This window comes from Pygoscelis adeliae, unplaced genomic scaffold, assembly GCF_000699105.1.
Source record: "Pygoscelis adeliae isolate BGI_AS28 unplaced genomic scaffold, ASM69910v1 Scaffold308, whole genome shotgun sequence".
NCBI lineage: Eukaryota > Metazoa > Chordata > Aves > Sphenisciformes > Spheniscidae > Pygoscelis > Pygoscelis adeliae.
In genome coordinates, this window is record NW_008825306.1 from 3,922,221 (window position 1) to 3,945,093 (window position 22,873).

Consider the following 22,873-nt stretch of genomic DNA (forward strand, 5'->3'; position numbering starts at 1 on the left):
AAGCTACGTTGCACTGAGGAGCAGATTTTTAATTAATCGCCAGGAGAAGGTCTTCAACAGACCTTCTGAAGACAGGTCTCCTGCCTCCGGTCAATGGCAGGAAAGGGGGCTAAGCTGTAAGTTGTACAAATACTATTGCGTTCGCGTGACTAAAAGGTGAACTCTGCGTGGGTCACTGCAAAGAACACGGTGGGAAGTGCAAGGGAACTATGGGCCATTACTTCTCCCCTGGGTTAGACTGCAAGCGTAAGCTGTGCGTATGACACAAAGTATTCTGTACGTCTCTCTGGAAAACACTCCTAAGATAAAAATCACCCAAACTTCAGGGACCAGAAATATGGGGGGGAAAAAAGTCAAACCCAGTTTTAGTACTGCTGACCTAATTTAATACTCACTAAATCAATTTAAAAAAAAATTAATTTGAAAGACATGCTTTCAAGACCTAACATCCACTTACTTTTACTGCAGCCAAATAGGTTGTGGACATCCAAATTACTAGCATCAGGAACACAGTTGTCACATTTCAAGCCAGTTACAAATTGTTTACAAACACACTGTCCAGTAACAAGATGACAAGTCCCACTAATGGCTCCTGCAGGATGACAATTACAGTGCTGACATCTATAAACAAAAACAAATCACAGAAGTGATCAAAACACATTAACACTCCAGTTAAGCACAGTAGGGTTTTGTTTAAAAGATTCTTGGGTAACTTAATTAAAAAATCGTAAACAGGTCAGTAGCCTGAGACATGGTAGAAAATCTCTTAGCCTGAAAAAAAAGTAACTTACAAAAGAGGTGCCCATTATAAAGATAAACATTCAAGTCTCAATGCCAGAATAATATCCTAATTTAGATAAAAATTTCTTAGGATTAAAGAGCTTTCATATATATTGATCCATACACAAAAAGGATAATAATGTTTGGTAATAAGCACATTATGCACTCAGTCCTGCAACGCTTACTCGCACCTTTCTTGCAGAGCTATAGAGTTCAGTGATACATGTGTAACCGGTTTCATAGGTTTCCGCACAAAACATACAGCCGTCCAACTTAGAGGAAACTAGGCTTTTGTTGAAAAAGAAATCAATTAATAATTTCTTGTCCACAAAGGCAACTTGAAGTTGAAAAAAATAACACGCTACGAATAAAGGAGAACGAATGCAGACAAAAACTGGGAGAAAAAACCCTCAGATTAAAACAGTGAAAGGAAACAAAATAGCAGAAATACAACTATTATAAGAGAAAGCACATTTTCTTTGCAGCCTGATGGACAAAATGGAAAATAACTAAAAAGAATATTTAATTAAATGTGTAAATTAAATGATTTTTTAATTAAAAAGAACAAAAAAAATTAAAAGCATTGGTATCACACAAATGCCACATTTCAATTCTGTAAATCTCTCTGGCATCAGTAGAGTACTTTCAGGATTAATTTATGCTTTGGCTTTTGCATGTGAAAACTCTCGCAATCAACTTGTTTTTCACTTGATATAGTATTTCCCCACTTGCATTCATTTATAGCAGGGATACCAATGTCAGATTATGCAAATATTCAGAGACTCGGAACATCTCAGAAGTTAAGCAAAGCAATTTTTTCCTTACTGCAAATAGTGTTATGCTACCCATTGCAGTACAGACTGCCACTATCAGTCATAACACAAAGTCAACAATGGCAAATAAAACTTTGTACGTTAGATTCTAATTTCACTATATTTTAATTGCTACAGACTAAAAGAGTTCTGAAAAAACATGGACTGGGAGAAACGTGGGACTGTACAGTGCAGCTACCACATACCGGGAAATCTAGACATCACTCCCCTTGCCCTGAGCTGGAAAAGTCCCATTCTCAGGTGTAAGAACATCAGCCTAGAGGGAATCTTAAGTTACTCCAGATGCCAGGTCCCAAGGTGATGAAGCAGCAAAAAGACCTTGGAGAAGTCCAAGGGAGAGACAATCATGCCACGTCCCCTTTGCTCTGCTAACCCTAAGACTAGACAAGAGTTGTTGATTTATATTTGGCTGATCTTTCCTTGGCCAGTTTCACCAGATCTGAGGAAGTAGGTGGCGGTGCCTTTACACAAGTTACTTGACCATTTTTCCAGTCATCACCATCACCTTGGTCTATCTCTTTCTGTCTATACGAAGGCAGAAATAAAAGTGAGTTCAGTTGTGTTTCAGGTATTGGATTTTTAAAGCAAGGGAGAGAGGAGGGGAGGGTGGAAACTGTTTTCACATTAGGACACTAAAATTCAGGTCAATAATCAGTGACATAGACATTAAATGTGACAGATTTTTAAACAAGTTTAAGAAAACTCTTCACATACATTTTCTGCCCATCACAGAGCTCTCTGTATTAGAATTTCTTTACTCCACAGCAGCTCATGCTGTGTGATCTCCTGGGTAATCATTCAACACCCTTAAAAAGGGCTGATAAAAGCTAAAGCTGCAAAATAAGCTGCAAATTTGCTTTATGGACTAATATCCTTTTGGGAATAAATAAAATACATTCTCTCTTGGAAACCGCTATACTGTAGTTTGCTCTCTTTTATAGTCAAGAGAAAAGGGCAATTTTTTCAAACTGTATTAAGTCTTTTCATCTGTAGACAGTGCATCCAAATCCCCCTTCAAACAGAGGTTTTGTTTAGACTATTTAAATGTCATGACTGAAAAAATGGTTTAGTTAGAGAAAAAAGTGAAGGCAGAATTATTTGCTCAGTAAGACAGTACTTTATTCTTTCATAATTTCATTACATGATATTTAGTGCATATAGTTGGGGGGGGGGAGGTTAACAAAAGTGTCTCAATAGGTAAACAGTAAAAGACAAGCTTATTATTATCTTACTGCTCCTGTAATATTACTGCACCTTTTATGAATAAGGGTCCCCTGAGAATTCCAGTTTTCATTATCATTCACACATGAGACAATGAAACTCACATACACGTACAGTCACAGTAATAGTTTTCAGTGCCTGGCAGGGTGGGGCTGCTTCTTTCTGCTTGAAATAGTTGCATTTTCTTCTAGGAAAAGTGTAGGCTCCCTACCTCCACCTATACTGAATTAGGCTCCAGATCCTGCAAACAGCAGCATACGTGTTATCTTATTCTGTTCCACAGGATTACGCATTATATTCGTGTAATCACATGCATCATTTTCTTAAACTGCAGAACACTGGAACCGGCTTTGTTGTCATGCATAGTTCATGCTTTTCAGTCAGGATTAAGGATTCAGTCAATTAAGGATTTTTTTAAAAAATAACTCATTCTTTGAAACTTTTCATCATGTAAGAAATATTGTCAGCATTCTTGTTAAATGCTACTTCTTCAGCATACTCTGAAGTCAAATATATTTGAGTTTTATTAAAATAGAATTATATATAATCAAGGAAAACAGGCTTTTAAAACACGGAAAGAGAAATGTCAGGCCAAGATGAATTGCAATATTGATTTTGTGAGGATAAATGTTTTTTGTAATATTAATATAGAGAAACCTTTATTACATTGACTCTCTAGGTGCAGTTAGAGCCTCTCCAGCAATCTGTTTAAAATCTTCATTTTTCATCCTTATGGGAAAACCTCACTTGCTAAATGGATTTCATAAACAGTAATCTGTCAAGATATATATCTAGATAAATAATTTGTGATGTTCATTGACCAGTTCATTATAGTAAACAATACAGAGGTAAAGCATTTCAAACGCGTACCAATGCCGACAACCATTACAGATCTGTTCAGACCACTGCAAACATCCAGTATCTCTAATTCTTTAATTGCTGAGGAAATTTTCCCGCTTCATAAGCTGAAATGAATTAAAAAATACGAAGTGCCTGTTGTACCTCAAAAACATCAGAAAGTAAATCAGCTCACATATACATTCCTCTCAGAGTAGGAGAATTTTAAAGCCTCACAGTCTCTGTGTCACAGTTTTTGCTCCTTTTCTGCTATTGTGCCAAGACAGATACGTCTTTGCCACTACAGATAGCTCATATCCTTTTCCTTCTGTAACCACGGAGTCCTTAATAGACACTTGGAGCAAGGATGGTTTAAATGACTTTGCAACTTTACAAAGAAAGAAAAAGCACAGTACTCTTTAAGAAGATATTAACGGTTAAAGAAATGGATTAAAATAGATTAACAAATAAAGACCTGGATTATCATTTTCAGTGGATAAACATTTCTGTCTGGGGAACAGAGGTACATTGCCTGAGTAGATGCTAACCAAAAAGAAGCCAAGCATATGCAACACAAGTTAATCATGTTAATGTACTACCAGAGCAGTCTTCAATACTGTCATGAGGATTAAGTAGTATTAAGGCATTAAAGCCAACTCTGATTCAAATTCCAGAACTGTAAAAACTTTCTATCTTTACAAGATCTGGATCTAGATAATTCTAGATATTTCCACATTTTGAATTTCAGAAGACAGCTCAAAATGCAAGTAATTGGAGGCCAATATCTAGTTCAGGAGAGCTACTGCTTAACACAGACATAAACCTCTACATCACCTGCTAAAACTGGGGGGGGGGAATCTATTCCAACTAACTAAAAAAAAAAAAATCATTAATAATAAGGAAAATATATTTAAAAGGGAACTTTAATATTACACAGATTTTATTCCTTACCATTAGAAATGACAGGAAGTGAAAATAGGAAGTCCTTATTCCTACAGATTACTTTATGGCCATTAGCAGATGCCTCTGTGACCCACAACAGTAAAAAATAATTTTAAAAATCTCCTAATGAGTGACAGTAACATAAAAGTTAAAATGAAAAATCTGCAGAATAATGTCAAGTATATGCAAGACGACACTGATGCTAACTGCCTAAAAGCATGTCTACCCCACACTAGCTGGGGGAAAGGAGCATGGGGAGGGGAATGTTGTACAGATTTTGCTTCTGCCTGTGTTTTTTCTTTTAAAGGCAAAAATACTAAATATAACAAAACACCATCGGTCTGCATGAAAATGTGATAGCAGTAGAGCTGTGCAATCTTTCTGGACAACATTTAAAAGGAAACTGAGATTGTGGGGATTAAGCAAGAAAGATGATCCTGGAAAAGAAAGGTAGAGCAACAGCTGGAATAGCAATGCACTACCTATAGATATGTTTTTCCCCTTGCATTTCAGGAAATATATCCATATACTTTCAGCGTACCTAGGCGCCCCAGGCCACCTTAGATAAACCATTTACCCTGTGGCACATAACTAAATGCTGAAAAAGAATACACTGCTTCAGAAAAACAGATTTTTAAGAGGAAAGGTGCTGTGAGTATTTCAACTGCTGCTGCTAAAAGGAATTTGGAAAGACAGGGCTATCTGATTTGTTACTTTTTTTTTCCATTCAAATGTCTTCCTGAAACCTTCAAAAGCACTCACTGGTTATAATATAAAAATGGCACATTACCCATATTTTAAGTCAGTGATTAACACCTCAGAAACCAGCACATCTTACTGAAGATGCAGAGGAAATGTAGAGAAACAATTACCAAACAGCTATAACATTAGACAGCATTAGCTTTATACAGTTTTCATGTTGTTTCTACTTAAGTCTGTGGCAAAACTTTTACTTCCTTCAGCTCATGGGAGCACAGAAGGTTGTATAATGTACCACATGTAAATCAGAGCGCACACATGAATTCGAAGAAGGATTAATGTAACTAGAGCACATCTTTTCATTGTCACTAAACCTTTGAACGAGCTACTATGAGAAAAATGTAACAAGGAGGTTATAAGTGACCTGTAACAAAAGAAACACTCACCTCCCTGTGACAGAGTCAAATCCAAAATAAAGTTCTTTGCAACGTTCACATGTCTGTCCTGTTACAGAGGCATCTTGGCAAATACACTGGCCAGTTAGTTTATCACAGATCTGATTCACCGAACCAGCTGTGTGGCACAGGCATGGCAGACAGCCAGTGACACTGGATGGAGAAAAATAAAAACCTGGAAAAGAAAGGGATTTTGAGAATAGACAATATGCAAAAAGCGAAGACAGTAAGAGATTGTTATTGACTTGTGTATAATCGGGGATGAAACAACAGAACTAAAGCTTAGGTAACACACACCCCAAGTCAAATAAAGCAATATAGTCCTCCTGCAGAGCTGAGCTGCTAAATCTTCACATTGGCACTTCCTAAAACTATTATTCATCCTCCAGTTGCCAACTCTGACTTTTTATTCTCTCTTCAGACTTTAGTTTAGACAGAGCAAATGCAAAACGGGGGGAGTACATTAATGTGTCCGTGGGGAAAGTAAAGACCCAAGGACCTGAGAGGTACTAATGTACCACAAGCAGCAGAAACATACAAAGTAACATACAAGATCAGACATTTATCCATTCTAGTCTGGGATCCCATCTCTGACAACGGCCAGTTGCAAAACATAGGAAATACACATATTTTCCTAAGAAAGTCTCTTAATCTTTCTCAACCAGTGGCTGACTTAACCCTTGAAACATGAGAATGTTTCTTAGAAAAACCTACATTTGATGAGCATTCCCAGGTCTACGTAAAATTTATATTTTACTCCTCCTCAACATATAGCTTGTATCCTACACAAATACTTTTACAGAAACTAATGAACTGATGAAAAAAATTACTTATCTGCTATAAAAAAAGCTTTCATTCTGAATCCCATCCTTTTGTTCCTGTATTATTTCCAATTATGTATTGGAGCATTAATTTCACCTTCTCCACAGTATATTCGGTATGCCTTTACTATACTATCTTTCATTCTATTGCCCTCACAAGCAATATTCAGCTGTGCAAGTCTCTAACATGTTACTGATAAATACAATTAGATAGAGTTAATACACCTCTAATCTGGTCATTGAAGAACTTACCCATTATTCATAACCTCACCTGAAATTTCAAGCAAAAGAGCTTTTAAGCACATTTTTTTAATGATGCTCTACCACTTGCATAATCTATTTTGCTAACTATGGACTTCTTCCATTCTTACTAATTTCTTTTCTATATGTCTGATCAGAAGACAATTCAAGTAACAGAATACCAGTAAGAAATATAATTACATAGTTTTCCAAAATTACTTTCTATTTTTACCTGATTATTAACAGACATTTTACTGGGTTTTTCACACAATTGCTCTCCTCACCTTTTTTTTTTTTTGGAGTGGTATAGTTGCTTAAAAATGCAGCAACGTGTACGAGTGCTGCAAATGATGATGGTAACACAGTATTAACTGGCACTTGTCAACTGCAAGTACCTATCTTTGAACATCAATCCTAAGATAGGGCCAGCAATAGGAGTTTCTATCTCTGTCAGCTGGTTGCTATTAATTATTATTGCGCAACTTCAACAGAATAATTTCAAACGTTACTCAGATATGCAGTATTTGCACAGACTTCTCTGACACCTTCCCCCTCTCTCCAGCTCAGTCAGTTTCTTCTTAATCATGTTCTCAGTTACCGAATCTTTTTTGCTGTCCAACAACTTTCTGATGTCCTGCTTTATAATAAAGAGCCCAAAATTGTATTGTAACATGTCATATCACCCGAGGCCTTATTATTTATTTTGTCTTACAAGAGATAGCTTTATATATACACCCCTAGGGTGGTATTCTCTGTCTTCGCAGCAGTGTTGCGCTGTGAGCTCATATCCAAATAGCAGAGGAACTAAACAAATTGAAAACATTAGAATTTTACTGCTCAAATCTTTGTTCAAGTTTAGCCTCTGGTCCTCAGTGAGATAAATCTCAAGTGGACAGTGAAGTGATATCAGTCTCCAGTTAACATCCATTCGCATCATAAAAAACCATGCTGTTGGCACTTTATTCCAGAGAGGCTCCGAACTGAGCCACCACAGAGACTGAATAGGTTGAAGTTATTAGTGAGGCAGCATGCATTATCTCATACTGCAGTTGTCTGCGCTGTACAGTGCCCATCCTGTGCATAAATAGAGAAGACCATTTCCCAGCAATGTCACTCCTGAGCACAATGAACAACTCCACTCAAAGAACGTTAACAGGAAGATAGGAAACAAGTTTAAGCCTGGACTCCTGCAGAAGGTCAAAGCACTTCTTCAGGACCCAGTTTATAGTTGCAGTAAATGATAAGCACTCAGGCTACAATAGATCCTTGTCCATCAGAAATTTTGCATGAAACTAATGTCTAAGAAAGGACTATAGTGGGTAAATAAGCACATCTAGTAAAGAAATTCATTTCTGCTGAGCAGGATTGATCACTATAGAATATATTGGTTTTGTCATAGCAGAGAAATTCGTAATTATAAAGAATCTATATCATAATGTTAAACATCCTGGCTCTCCTAATGTCATATCGCCTATACCTTCACTGTAGAGCAGTGAAGGATTTGGTACGCTATTTTTGATAGTAATCTTTTAGAAATGCTCTAAAAGTTTAACCAAGGTTCTGGATCCTACCACAATATTTTTTGCAAAAGTAGCAAATAAAAGTAAATTTTTTTTAAAAGTAAAAGTGAGAGATAGGAAGATGGAAGAAAGTCCTTCTCTCAACTAATTTACAGGTAAATTAATGTGATTAAATGTAGACAAAAAGAGAAGAGATACTGGATTAAAAATTCATATTGTTTGTCATAACCATTATTATTATTTACTTCCACCACCTAGAATTTGGCAGGAAAGAGTAAGAAACAACTTAATGCAAGCTTAATTTACAGCAAGGTTAGAAGGGCTCATAAAAGTTGCTTTATGAAGGATCCACTGTTGTATAATAAAGCCAATTTCCAATTTTAAGACAGCGACTGCAAATCTCTACAAGATCTAAGTATATAACTAGTATTATGCTTATTCTTTTTCAGATTTTTTTCCAATTCAACCATAACTGATCACATTTGTCAATCAAACATACTCTTCAAAAGGAAGAATGAAAGTCATAGCAAAGTATTCAGCTTCCTTGTTTAATCATACTCTTATTATTTCTCCCACTGTATATCTCATGAAAAAGGAACACCCGAACAATTCTTAGCACTTTTACATGCCTACCAACTATGGCGGTAATGCTCAGTTCTTAACCACAGTCTGTGCTTCAAAATGCACAATTAACAACACTGACAATGTTGTCACAACATATTTCACATTTTTCTGGCCCAGAAGAGAGGTAGTACATACAAAAAACCCTCAGTATCGGTGCCTGGCCACACATCCTACATGCTGGCTTACATCTTCTCTGTACTACGTACCGCTCCATGAAAAGCTGTGGTCACCGAGTAAAAAACTTGCAAAATGCCTTTCCCCCCCAACACACAGCTTTGCTGCTCTCATAACGGGATCCAAGACCTATGATGAACAGGATTTGTATGGCACAAAACCCAGTTGGTGTGGCACCACAGTCCCGGAATGAGGCAGGGACAAACTGTTCACGACTATTTGGGGGCAGGAAAGATCCGTTTTCTGCCACTGCAACCTAGGATATCTCAAAAGCAAGCTTATACACAAGGTAAAATTGCTCTTTCATTTGGTTTCATGTTAGAATCAAGTGTTCCTCTCTTTGCATACACCACTGGTTTAAAAAAAAAATTTAATGTACAGAAATCTACCAAAAACATTACTTGTATGACAACAAACTGGAAGACAGCAGGTAACGGATACAGCCTAATAGATGAAACACATGGCTGAATGCTCTGGAAAGAGTTGTTTAAAAACAAAAAAGTCTCATGATAAAATAATAAAGTCACATCCAGTCTGAATTTTTCTCCATTGGCAACTCTTCCTGCATTAAGATTTTGGTAACTCTTGGAAACCTCTTGAATTTTATCAAAGCACATAGAAGACGTGCTACAATGGGACATTATTTTAAATACTACTAACTATAACAGACTTGTAATTGCACAGAATTAAAAAAAAAAAAAAGACATATGACCTGTATTCCACTAAGGAAACTCGGACCAGAGTTGAAACATCCCAACAGCCTAAGAAGTCCTCAGTATGTTTTTAGGGCTACCAGTTTTAACTAATTAATTGTGTGCTTTTAATTGGGCTGTGTTGGCTACATATACACTTGGAGTACGTTTTCTCATCTTTGTCCCAAGGCAAAGCCATAGGACATGTTTAGAATACTTGAACTCAATTAAACTATGCCATACTTCTACAACTTAATACCAGTATTGCTAGCAGGTTATACTCACCCCTGTTTTATAGAAAATTCTCCTTTGGAACATAGTAACAAAGAATATTTACATAAAAGTTAGCTATATTAAGTGTCTAAATGAGCTCACACTGGGATCAATGCTAAAACGTCAGTGAAAATACCGTAGTATGCTGTGCTACACTGGAGAGTAATACAATGCTTTTACAATGATAAGGACTTACGCTTTCACCTGCAGAAGACAGCTCAGTGTTCAGCACATACATGCTTATACTTATTATGTAGAAAATTTTAAAACTAATTCTTACAGCAAGTTTGTTGGTTTTTTTTAACAGGAACTATTGTGGAAGTATTCCTTTGAGTGCCATGTAAGCTTTTCTACAAACCAGCCTGTTCATACTATCAATTAAACCTTTTTAAACCATTTAGTTCTGCATAAACCCTGGCCTTTCTTTTTCAAGGACAAGGGTGGTCACTGACTCAGGAAGCCTTGACATCACTCCTCTGCCGATCTCTGATTAAGTGGCTGCTGTAGAGGGTTAGCAGGTCAAATAGCACTGGAGGAGGAACTAAGAAAAACAGAACGCTGCCTTATTTATTAGTACATGTACCTAAAATAATTTAAATGAAAGTATTTTTAAAAATACTTAATGGAGGTTAAGCAGCTTTTTTAACCTCTGTTCAAATTATTGAATGGCATATTAAAACCAATGGAGCTATAATATACCTTTTAACGTGACCTGCTACTTTAAGAAATTGCATATGTATTTAACTTGAACTAAACCTATCTGTTTAATATTATTACTAAAGGCAGGTTAATATTATCTATGGTTTCACTTTACCCACCTACTTTTTAAAACAAAAACATTAAAATATAACTACAGAGCTTCCCACTTATAATGAACATTTAAACTCTGTTTACCGTAATATGGTACAAAATCTGTTGAACAGATAACGTAGCAACTGCGGTATCATCTACTCATAGGGCCAAACTGTAAGCAGTCCTTGTGAAAGCCAGCACGTCCTCAACACAGCAAGGCAGGTGAATGCTTTTTAAGTGGCATGTTTGCCAGCCTCAAAGTTTAAGCAACCGTCTCTCTACCTCCCGCCACGCTCAGCTTTATGCATGAAGCGCCCTTCCTGAAGAGCTTTTACTCTGCCTTCCAAATCCACATTTTTCATTATGCGGATAGCTGCTGTTCATCAAACTATGCTAGTTTACCTCTTATTCAGTGAACGGGCCATGACAATTTGTGTATTTTCTCAGTATCTAGAAGAACTAGGCCTAACCTTATTTTGGACATATTGAAACTGCAGTAATAACACAAATTATACAACCTCTGGCAACACAATAAGTATTTGATGGTGATCAGGATGTTAATACTTCCTTCTCACTCACACAGTTAGGAAGAAATGGAAAAATAATTAACAACATAAGTCAGAGGCACATCAGACATGAAGTTGTCTAAACACATACTGAAAACTGTAGGAACTATGATGATACCCAACAAAGCAAAACTTACTACATTGAATAGATTGTCTTCCAATTTTCTTACCTGGTTTACACTCATCACACCTTCTCCCCTGACGCTGAGGCAAACAGACGCACTGTCCAGAAACGTGGTCACAAACTGTTCCTGCCAATGTGCCCAGAGCGTCACAGTCACAACGCTGGCAGCCGAGGAGGTTGCTCATGCTGAGGTTGTACCTATGAAGCAGGCACTGACTGCACTGAAGGCCAGTTACACCAGCTTTACAAGGACACTGTCCTGTTGATTTGTCACAAAGCAGAGAGCCATTTACTGTACCTGCCTTATCACAGTTACATGGCAGACAAACAAAGGAATGATTTTCCTGTACTTTGTGGTAGCCATCTAGGCATTCGTCGCATTGTCTTCCTCCAATATTTGGTTTACATGCACATTGCCCTGTCTTCGCATCACACACAGTTCCAGAAAACGACCCTGCAACGTTACATTCACAAGCCTTACAACCAGTCACATCCAGCCCATAAAAGTTGTCCATGCAGGTGTCACAGCGAAGCCCTTTCACTCGTTCTTTACAATTGCACTGCCCGGAGAGAGGGTTGCAGAATTGGTTCACTGAGCCATGGCTGTTGCACCAACAAGGCTCACATCCATCTTCATTAGAATATCTGAGAGCTTTAAATCCAAAATTGCAACTATCACACCTAAGACCTGGAAAGAGGAAAGGTATTAATAAAAAAAAGCTGAAAAGCTATTCATTTCAATTTTAAAAAAGGATAAGTATACCACACTTGGGAGAGGGGAAAAAAAAAAAAAAAAAAAAAGAAAGGAAAGGACTAATATTCTTCACCAGCATAATTAACAGGAATGACAGGGCTGCACAAATCAATTGAATAACAGTGGCATCCCAAAAATCTGTTTACTTTTCCAATTTGTTTCAGAAGCGATGTGTTTCTGCTGGCTTCTCAATACAACTTAAGATACTTCTGCGAGAGATTCTTTGGAACATTTCTAAGACAAACCAGAATTAATTTCTTTGTCCCCCAGAACAGGACCTGTTGCACAATCAATGCTTACATGAACTCTTCACCCTGTATTGTAGAAATGCAATATAGAGGGAATTGCACTGGGCTCTCAGTCTGTTCTGATAACAGATTTATATATTATATTAAAATATTAAATATACTCTAGGACAACACAAGTTAGACTAATTACGATAAATTACTTACCAAACACTGTAACTTTTAACATTGATTACATTTATGTTAGTGTTTATTGTTAGCCCTCACTGAAAGCAGAAAATGTTTTCCATAATCCAAAATGAAATATTTTTATCTAAATGTATGATTTAGTTAACTCCTGCAGTACATTAAAATCTAAACTGTTTCCTTCATACTTCAACCTGTAGTTCTATTAGCTTTGTTTTGAAAGTCATCGCTTGCTTTATCCCTGCCCCAAGGGATGGCATTTGTATTTTAGTTTATAAAATGTACATTACAAGAAAGCAAACTAGATTATTATATGAAAAATGCAAATTCACAGTTATTTATTTTCCCTTGCAATGGGAAAATCCTTCACTATGAAGCCAGCACTTAATTGTTGCATACAGAAAAATATAAATACATTGTTCTAGCAAAATATTGTCATCATTTAAGAAAATACAAAACCACACAAAAATACATCTAGCAACTTACATGTTGAAAAATAAAACTAAAAATGGTAGGAAATGCATTATACATATGGATAAAAACTCAAAAACTCCAACAGAAGGCAAGTTCCTTTAACAGTGATGAATGACTCACCTAAGGCATATCATTTAATTTCAATAAGGAAAATAAAAAAGGACCACTATTGCTGCAAATTTTAAAAATAACTGTATTGTTAACAAGAATTATGACTCATTTTGAACTATTAAAATTGGTCTACATGGATTCATATCATATCAGTTTTAAAAATATGCGCAGTGCTTATTTGAATATGCCATACATATTCCTGACAGGTAATCTATTCCTAACGATACTGAGGAAGGCCTACAGGGCATCACATTCAATGTTAACAAGTACAGGGGAGTTAGCACGCTTGGCATTTAATTCACATTCTTCTACCTTTTTATTCTAGATGAATGACCTACTTTAATAAAATTATTGGTGCTAATGTATTTTACTGGTGATAGAATCATTAGTAAGATTTAACAGTTGTGTTAACTCTAACAGTTCATGTTTCATAACACCGCAGTCCGTAGTTGCATTTTTCCGTTACCGTGTTTGTTTAAATAGATAAAATGGCAATAGACAGATTGCTCTAAAAACCAATTTAGAAATCCAAAGCTCTTTGTTAAAGTTTGCTGCACACATTCCAATATACAGAAGCTTATTTACAATTGGTTTGGAAAACAAAAAAGATAATCCAGTCTGGAAAGAATTAGGTCTTCATCCTGCGAACAAACACTTGCGTAACTACAGCCCCCCACCATAGTTACAGATAAATTTGCAGAAAACATAGATTGACACATTTTTTGTATTACTATTTCAGTGGAAATAAAAATAATTCTTATTGTTTTCAAAGGGAGAAAAGATTTAAAATAATATGTAGATAATCAAATACATGAGAACCAGACTGTGCATTTCTTGTATACTGAACTCCCACTGAGTTAAGAAAGGTTTTCACAGATGCAAACGTGAAATGTAGGCAAGGAATATATAACTAAGAATGCTCTGAATCCTTCTGATCAAATGTAGAGCGTGAGTTTAAGATGCACAGAGGTTACTTTTTACTCTTAGCACCCTTTTTATCGTATGGAAAACACAGGTACTTGGCATTCCACAGGAAAGAGGACAGAAACTGTTCAGGCTTATGTCTGTTTAGAGTTATTTTCATTATTTGTTGTTATTTTGTATTCGCTTTTGGAAATCAGAAGAAAGAAGAAACAAAGACTCACAATATTACAAATAAGTCAATATTCACAAGTCAGTGAGACTTATAAATTAACATATACTCGAACATTGTTAATACAACCCACAACCATGGTTAGCTAAAGAAAAAATAGATTACTAATTGTGTTAATAACAAAGCAGAAAAGGATCTCTCTTATTTTTGAGACATATGTATAGTCTGAGACATGTACAGTTACCACGCAAGGCTCACTTTATCAGGAAATTCTCCTTGCATAATATTCCCATACATCAACATTTCAAAGTGTATTATATATACTGTGTATTTTGGGCACTTGATAAATTTTGTCCTTATGTGGCTGTGGCTCCCCTCAAATATGCTGGAAGTAATAAATTGCTATAATCAAATCTAATTTCTGAAAAATACCTGTGGGAGTAACAAACAAAAAAGCACGTCTTGTAAAAAAAATGATAAATAACACAGAAGGTAGCAGTTTATTATAATCAGCTTGGCATTGAATTACAAAATTAAAATTATGTGGCCCTTGATAACTAACCCTAGCTATGTACATGATCTGTGGAATTATGTTGACTTATTTTGCATTTCATAGGAACAGTTCAAAGAAATATAATAGAAAAAAATTGATAGATTTATCACAAAGGACCCTGTAGCACAGAATATTTTGAGAAGAAAATCCATTTATTTTGGTCTATTAAGAAAACTAGCATGGAAACGATTTGCTTAGAACTCATTAAGTATAAAACATTTTCAAAAAGTGTTAATTTCCTAAAAGAAACATCTATGCGGTAAGCAAATTACATTATTTCTGCGACTTATTAGTATGGAGCTATGTAAGCTAATGTAGCTATGCCATAAAGAAACTTCTAAAGGGTTGATTAAACTAAGCTTCAAGCTGTAGTTTGATAGAATTATTAAATTAATAATTTTTCAACAGTTAATTTCATTCATTTTTGTAATCTGCCTTCAGCAAAGAAGTTTACTATACTTTTCATTTAGAAATCAAGTGTGTTTTTTTTCCAGAGATAACAAGAAAAATGGCTCCAAACTCTTGCATTACACATACCAATAACATTTGCTTTGCACTTGCACTGGCCTGAATTTTGGTGACAGGTAATATCTCCATTGACTGTCCCAGAGGTATTGCAGTTACAGGGACTGCAGCCATCAGGGTTTGACTGTTGTAGATTGTAGAATCCTTCCTGGCACTGATTGCATTGTCTGCCAGACACATGTCTCTTACAATTACACTGGCCTCCAATCTAGAAAGATACAAAATATTATAGAATGATGAACATGTCTATTTTTAGATGATACATTCATTAGCAACAAGAATGGGAGTATGAGTTGGGGAGGAGAAAACTTTAAATGGAACAGAAAGAAATAAGCCTGCGTAACACATACTTTTTTAATTTGTTGAGAGAGAGAAAACAACAGAAATATTAAACAGTGTAACTATTCAATTTTTAAATAGCGTTTAAAAGTCCTGTTCTTTCAAAACAGAAGGAAAAAAGAATTGAGTAAACAATGTGGCAGTATTTACCATCTGGACAGAGAAAACTGCAAAGAATAATTACAAAATTGCATTGTATAAATAGTGACTTCTATTAAAACAAACAGTACTTTTTTGAATCACAGTTACTGCAAAACACTATCATTTTCAAAGGTCAAGTTCTGCATTTTTTTTTGTTCAGACAATACGCTTATTTATTCTAGTGAAAGTGTTAGTTAAGTAAGAACGAAGCAAAGTTGAAAGATTTCCTTTCTGATTACTCATCTAAGATAAATTTTCTCTTCCTTTACAGAAGGATGTGACCCAACAGCTCAGTATCTGAAACTCTCCCTCTTTTCTTGGTTCAGCTGGGATCCAAGCGTTACACTTCAGTGGTGGGATATAAAGGTCCTCTCCTACTCCCTAAATGGGCAGCATCACTATTTGGAAGGAGCCAAGGCATCCTTTGTTATGCCTGGGCCATGATCTGGGAGTATTTGTCTCACATCTTGTGCAAGATTAAAAGGCTCCTGGAAAACTATCTCAATTTCAAACCTCTGAAAGCCAGAAAAAAACCCCAAACAATCTCTAGATTCATCACTTTCCAATATGGTGGAAAAACTGACCACAGGGAAAGGGCAATGGCACAGGGATGGGGAAACGAATGGAAGACATCAGTCGATACACAACATAGATGAGAACAGGCAGTGAAAGCAACACAGAGATGCAGGAGATGAGTTGGCAAAAGGTTTAGAATTCATAATCAAAAACAAAAACTAACTTTTCTAACACAAGTGTTCTTGGGAATGCAGAGATGGCAGCAAACAATTCAACTCTGTGTTATAAGTAATTTTCTTTGGGTCAGTGTATTTTTTTCAGTGCAAATATTTACAAAGTAAATGTAAGTACAGTGATTCAAAACTAGTTATTATTCATCTACAATATCAACAGCTGTAGTTCAATGTACTTTGCTTTTAATTAGCTACCAGAACAAAAATTTCTCTTAACAATTGCCTTTTTCATCTTAAACCTATAAGTCAGGAAAAGCTGAAACAACAGGAGAGTCCTGTGGCATTAGAGACAAAGCTAGTTGGAAGTTCCACTTAAAATAAATGTTATTATCACACCCTCCAATCTCCAATGAAGCTCTAAGCTTTATTAATACAAGATAAAAAAGAGTATTTCAACATCTAATAGTAAATTCTCAGTGCAGAAAACACTGAATGAAAGTTAGAGAAGCGTGTATTCCTACCCCTTCCTCATAAAAGGATTCTGTAGTCCAGTAAAACCTCTTCAATATGCTTTATGATAGAGGTCTATTACTGATGTATCAGCCACATTTTTCAGGAAGATGACGATATTAAAAAGGGAAGAAAACAATATTTTATAAACAAAAGGCAAGACAACAGCAAGTACAAAAAGCTAAGAGTTAAGAGACCACAATAGCAGAAAACACAGCGACAAGGATTTTCAAGTTACTCCCTTTTAGACTGGATTTGATCTAGATATTTAGTTTATTATAAGAGACCCAGTCATGCATCACAGCCATTCATCAGAGAACTCACATGTGAAAAGCAACTCTGAGTTTAATCCTAAATGAAGAAAAATACCTCCTTTAACACATAACTGTAAAAGAAACATTTTGTGTTAGCGATCATAGAATACTCAGATTACAGAATAGCAAGTATTGTATAAAGATACGTTATTAGCACTCAAACATGTAACTCATACCCAAAAAGGCTTTAAAGTTACTCCAAAAGCTACCACATGAAGGAAAGCATTACAGGCAAAAAGTCATCTTCAAAAAGCGTATTAAAATAAGGAAGTTAAATAAGAGAGGATAACCACCACTAAATTTTAGAATCATAGAATCATAGAATCATTAAGGTTGGAAGAGACCTAGGCAGCTTTCCAGAATAAGGCAATACAAAAATCAGCTTTCAATGAGCAATATGCTTAAGGCATGAAGGAAAACAAAATATTTTTCAAATGTCAGAAACAAAGGAAGACTACCAGAGAATCAGTGAGGGCAGTAAATAATTAAGTGGTATGATTAGCAGATTGGGATTGGACATCAGAACTTTTCACCAAGAGGGAAGTGCAGCATCAGTAACAGGTTGCCCAGAGGGAATGTGGAATCTCCATCCCCAGAGGTATCGAGACTCATCCAGACAAAATCATGACTGACTGGATCTAGCGCTGACAACAATCCTACTTTGAGCTGGAGCAAATGACCAACTAATGGTCATTAGCATGATTGCTTCTATGATTCTGTGTAGCATTCAGGAAAGATAAAACCACAACAGAGATTGCAAAGAAAGTATTTCACAGCTGTTCACTATGAAAGAGGTGTTACCATCCAATATTAGGAATGATTTTCAAGACTGGTTTCAAACCAAAGTGTCAGAAGGAAAAGGTTTTAGCAAAATCTCATCAGTTGAAAAGTCACTGCACGAGTCAAGAGTTCTAGATGAACTGAAATATAAAATTACTGAGTTATTAATTGCTTAAATCAACCTCAGTAAAAGAGGAATAAAATTATAAAAGTTACATCAATCTCCTTAAAAGGCTGTAAGGAAGCTTCTGAGATCTACAGGAGCCTTTTTCTGTACAGAGCGAATTAATAGAAATGAAAACATGACTTTGATATATTGGAAAAGATTGGTACGTTTTTGCAAAGAAAAATCATGCTTCATGATTCTACTGCATTTCTTTAAGTCAGCAACATCTGGAAATATTGCACGTACTGAACCAAATGGATGATCAAAAAGTCAAATTAATTTCTACATCAAGTAGTACAAACTCAACGCCTGGGGAAAACCAGTGCTGACTACAGGTAGACAGTGATGAGTCCAAAATCAGCTATCATCACTCAAGAAAGGAGTTGTTAAAACTGCTCCATTCACCCTAAAAACCATTTGAAAGCTCTGAGGCAGTTAAAAAGGCAATAGGAATACTGGAATTATTAGGAAAAGAACAGAAAATTATACAGAAAATGTCATTCTGTCATAAAAATCCATTGTGTATAAACATTTTGCACAATTTGTATATTTGTTTACCCTCTAAAAAAAAAGAGGTCACAGAGTGAGTAAAATAAGCAAAGATACAGATGAAAAGAGACTAAAAAAAAGACTTTTCAGTTTGGAAAGAGATGACTAAGATGAAGGGAATACATGTGTATAAAATCATGAATGGCTTACAGAATGAATATTCATTATTTCTCACAATATAAGAAGGAGACAACACCCAGGAAATTATCAGAAAGCAAACTTAAAAGAATGAAAAAGTACTTTTTCTATACACTTCATGTGTATAGAAAAACACTTTTTTTTTTGAGGTGCATTAGAAAAATGTGTTAGGTTAATTCTGTATGTGGACACCAAACATGACAACTCAGACGAAACCCCTGAGCTCGGCTCAGGTAGTCCCAAAACCATAAATAACTGGAATCTAGAAAAGTATATCACAGAAGGATCATTCTTCTTAACACCAGCTTCTGGTAACTATCAGAGAGGATACTGTGCTAGATGAAAGTCTCATTTCATCCAGTCTGGCTGTTCTTATCATAAATACATGGAAAACCAAGTCTAACTGTGAGCAGATGATAGCCGTTTCCTGATACAAGTGAAACGTATAGATTACTGAGTGCTAAGATTGTGTAGCAATCTTTTTTCTGCATTATTGATTCTTCACAATTTTTCTTTATTTCACATTTGATGTCTCCTTGCTATGTGTTGTGTTTTGAACTTCTGCATTTACTTCTCCTTTACTGATTTTAGAGTATCTTCAGCATAATTTTAAGCATCAAGCTATTACAAGAAGCAGTAATTTCCATCCCATTCAGTTGCAGAAAATTTATGTCCCCAAACTTTCTCTTAATAGGGTAAAAAATTATGCCAGAAGAATAAATATAACTCTTCAGAATGAGGGAGAAATTGGCCAAATTCAGATTTTCTCCAGGAACCAGCCAATTAAACCATTTGGAGATCTCCCTATATAAATTTCCTCCTACCTTGCTGTCACATAGAAAAGAGTTTTCCATCTGTAATCAATACAAGTGGCAACTGGTTTCCTGGTTCTAAAAAGAATGAAAGTCTTTCATGGCAGTTAGAGGAAGGGATAGGAAACAAAAGGTTTTGTTAGAGAGGGAGGCTTATCAGACTGCTTCTTAATAGATCTGAAAATAGGTTTCTAAGTACCAGATTAGAGGATCTGTAAATAATCCACTGACATTCTTCCATAAGACTGATTTCAAAGCCTTGTGAAAAAAAAGTCAAGCAGAGAAAAGACATTCTACAGACAAGACAAAAAGGAGCCTCTGATGGTATTCACAAATGACTTTTGTTTTTGTCTTAGCTATAAGTGACTAGAAACCTTTCTATTCTGCTTCTTCAGCCATATTGTGTCAATATAGGATATCCAGATGAAAGATATCTGTTGAAGTTTAGCCTCTGGAATACAGAATAACAAATTCAATTATATAACTCCACTTTACCCCTGCCTTCCATAGTTAGCATGGCATTATAAGAGACATGAATATCAGCTAAGGGAAAATATGCGACCGTAATGTACCCCATATTACACAGTTTTTATCCTTCATATACTGCATACGCTTCAAGTAGCTGTGCAGAATTTTAGAGAAAAAGTTGAGAAATACGTTCCAGATAAAAATAGTAGATGGAGGGAGAAAAAAACAGTTAAAAGTACTTATAAAACTGGAAAGGTTCGTAGGGTTCTGTAATTGCCTGCCCTGGATGCTAAGCTCTTCAATATTTTCAGTAGCAGACTCTGAAGACAAAAGAGAGGATCGGCTTACAAGCCTCACAGATCACCCCAGCTCAGGATGCACAGCCAGCACCATCATGACCCTGAGGGCACCAACCAGCCTTAATGGCCCTGAGCAGCCTCACCTGGGGCCTCCACTCACACCCTCTACCCACAGCCCAGGAGCTCCAGATAAGCTCCAGTCTGGGCATCCGCACCTCGCCTGGGCTATGCTGCAGTTGTGCCTGTCCCCTGCCTCCTGGAGAGATCCCTTGGACGTAGGCTGCAGCCATGTCTTCAGCCTCATCTCCTGCTGGCTCCAGACTGGACTCCCTGGATGGACCCTGGACCTGATTTTGGACTTGCCTTGTCTGGGGTTGTCAATGGACTCTGTTATGAGCACCTGGCCATGTTTTGACGCTGTGGGACTGTGCCCTGGTCGGGGTGGGCACTGCTGTGCTTGGGATCACCCTCAGCGGGTTGATTTTCAACACTGCACTTACTCTTTGTGCAAATATTCTAAAATCAGTAAAGGAGAAGTAAACGCAGAAGTTCAAAACACAACACACAGCAAGGAGACATCAAATGTGGAATAAAGAAAAATTGTGAAGAATCAATAATGCAGAAAATAACCTGGAAGTGATACTGGGCCTCCACAAATTAAATATGAACAATATGACATTTACCTTTTCTGGAGTGGTATAATTCTGTGATGTACTAAAAAGGAATCTCATATTTAAGACATGAGAAGGAAAGGTAAAGCTTCAGCTCAAATGGTTGAAAGGTACAACACAAATTAGAAAAAGTACAGTAAAAAGCAATAAAAAAAGTTTTAAAGAACTGGAATTTTAGCTAAAAGAAAAGCAAAATTAAGGTACATATGCACTCTCAAGTTCATAAGAAAATTGGTTACTGCATGAATTTAGGAAAGAAACGAATAATTGGGCTTAATTTGGGGAAAATTTGGCTTTAAAAATGGGAAATAAAGAAAAAGAATATCTTTAGTTTCTCTATACAGACAGAGAAGCACCAAAATAACCCAGAAGCACTGTGCAATGCTTGGCAATGGATACTGTTACAAAGAAGTTGTACAAGCTGACAAATATCTATAAGGCTGCAGAAATAGGTGTACCACCGGTTAGAATATGGAAATCTACATCAAAATGGGTAGAACAAACCATTTCCATAACTACATAAAAACCTAAGTGAATTATGAAGCAAAGTGGTTGGTTTTGTTATTACTATTATTATTTCTGTAAATCTAGCTTACTCCGGAAACAACGTCATCATTGAAAATACTGGTAGTAATTAATATTTAAAGGTTTTGTTAACCAGGATTTCACCAGTTGTGCACTGGAGATATTACTGAACCCTCCCCTCCTCCCCCCGATCCAAATGCTATCTGTCATTTAAAGAAATAGACTTTAATTACGCTGGTTGTAGAAGAGCAGAAAGCAATGTGTTCTCCTGTTGCTTATGCCTGAGAGGCCTGGTTCTGACCCAAGCAGCAAGCAGACAGAAACAGCCCGTCTATTAACATGACCATCTTGGTACTAAATCACTTCTGGAAAAATATCTGTCTAGATTGTTCACTACGAAAATGAGTCTAGCTGAGCATTACTACCAAGTGGTGGTGTATCTTGGGACCTCATAATTACAATTGTTATTTGATACAGAAAATCACTGATGCCGAGTTGGCCTGTATCCCTTGTGTCATTTATAATTTACGTATGAAATACACATTAGTCCCATATTCCTGAATATAAACGGTTATAAAAAGTATGCAAGCAATTTCCTCCTGCACAAATCACAGCTATAGCATCATTGTCCTTAATCAGGAAGCAGACTACTTGAGATTTCTGAATTTTAGATATACCGAGCAGTTCACACTGCTTTAGACCGTAGTGATACCATTCTTTAACTGGGGGACACTTTAATCTAACTCATCACATCTAGAATCACAAATTCAAAGAGGAGCCTGTTCAGGAACCCTCCCAATGTCCAGTTACTAAACTGATATAAGGACTTAAGAAGACATTTAAGTACCCAGGACAAAGGGTGACGTACTCCAAAGAATTGTCTTAATTATTGTTTAGGGTACAGCAATAGCTGTCATTTAGTAGATATTCAACATGTA

The 22,873-nt window shown here is 36.3% G+C and overlaps 1 protein-coding gene across 1 annotated transcript in view; it reads right to left on the reverse strand.

The window, feature by feature from the left end:
* USH2A (Usher syndrome 2A (autosomal recessive, mild)) overlaps window positions 1-22,873 on the reverse strand; it is a 401,100-nt gene that overhangs the window by 315,709 nt on the left and 62,518 nt on the right. The window contains exons 11-14 of the mRNA XM_009330219.1: window positions 15,547-15,742; window positions 11,640-12,281; window positions 5,759-5,942; window positions 458-621 (exon numbers count right to left, since the gene is read on the reverse strand). Of these exons, the coding sequence (XP_009328494.1) occupies window positions 458-621; window positions 5,759-5,942; window positions 11,640-12,281; window positions 15,547-15,742 (1,186 nt within the window). The remainder of the gene's footprint in view (window positions 1-457; window positions 622-5,758; window positions 5,943-11,639; window positions 12,282-15,546; window positions 15,743-22,873) is intronic.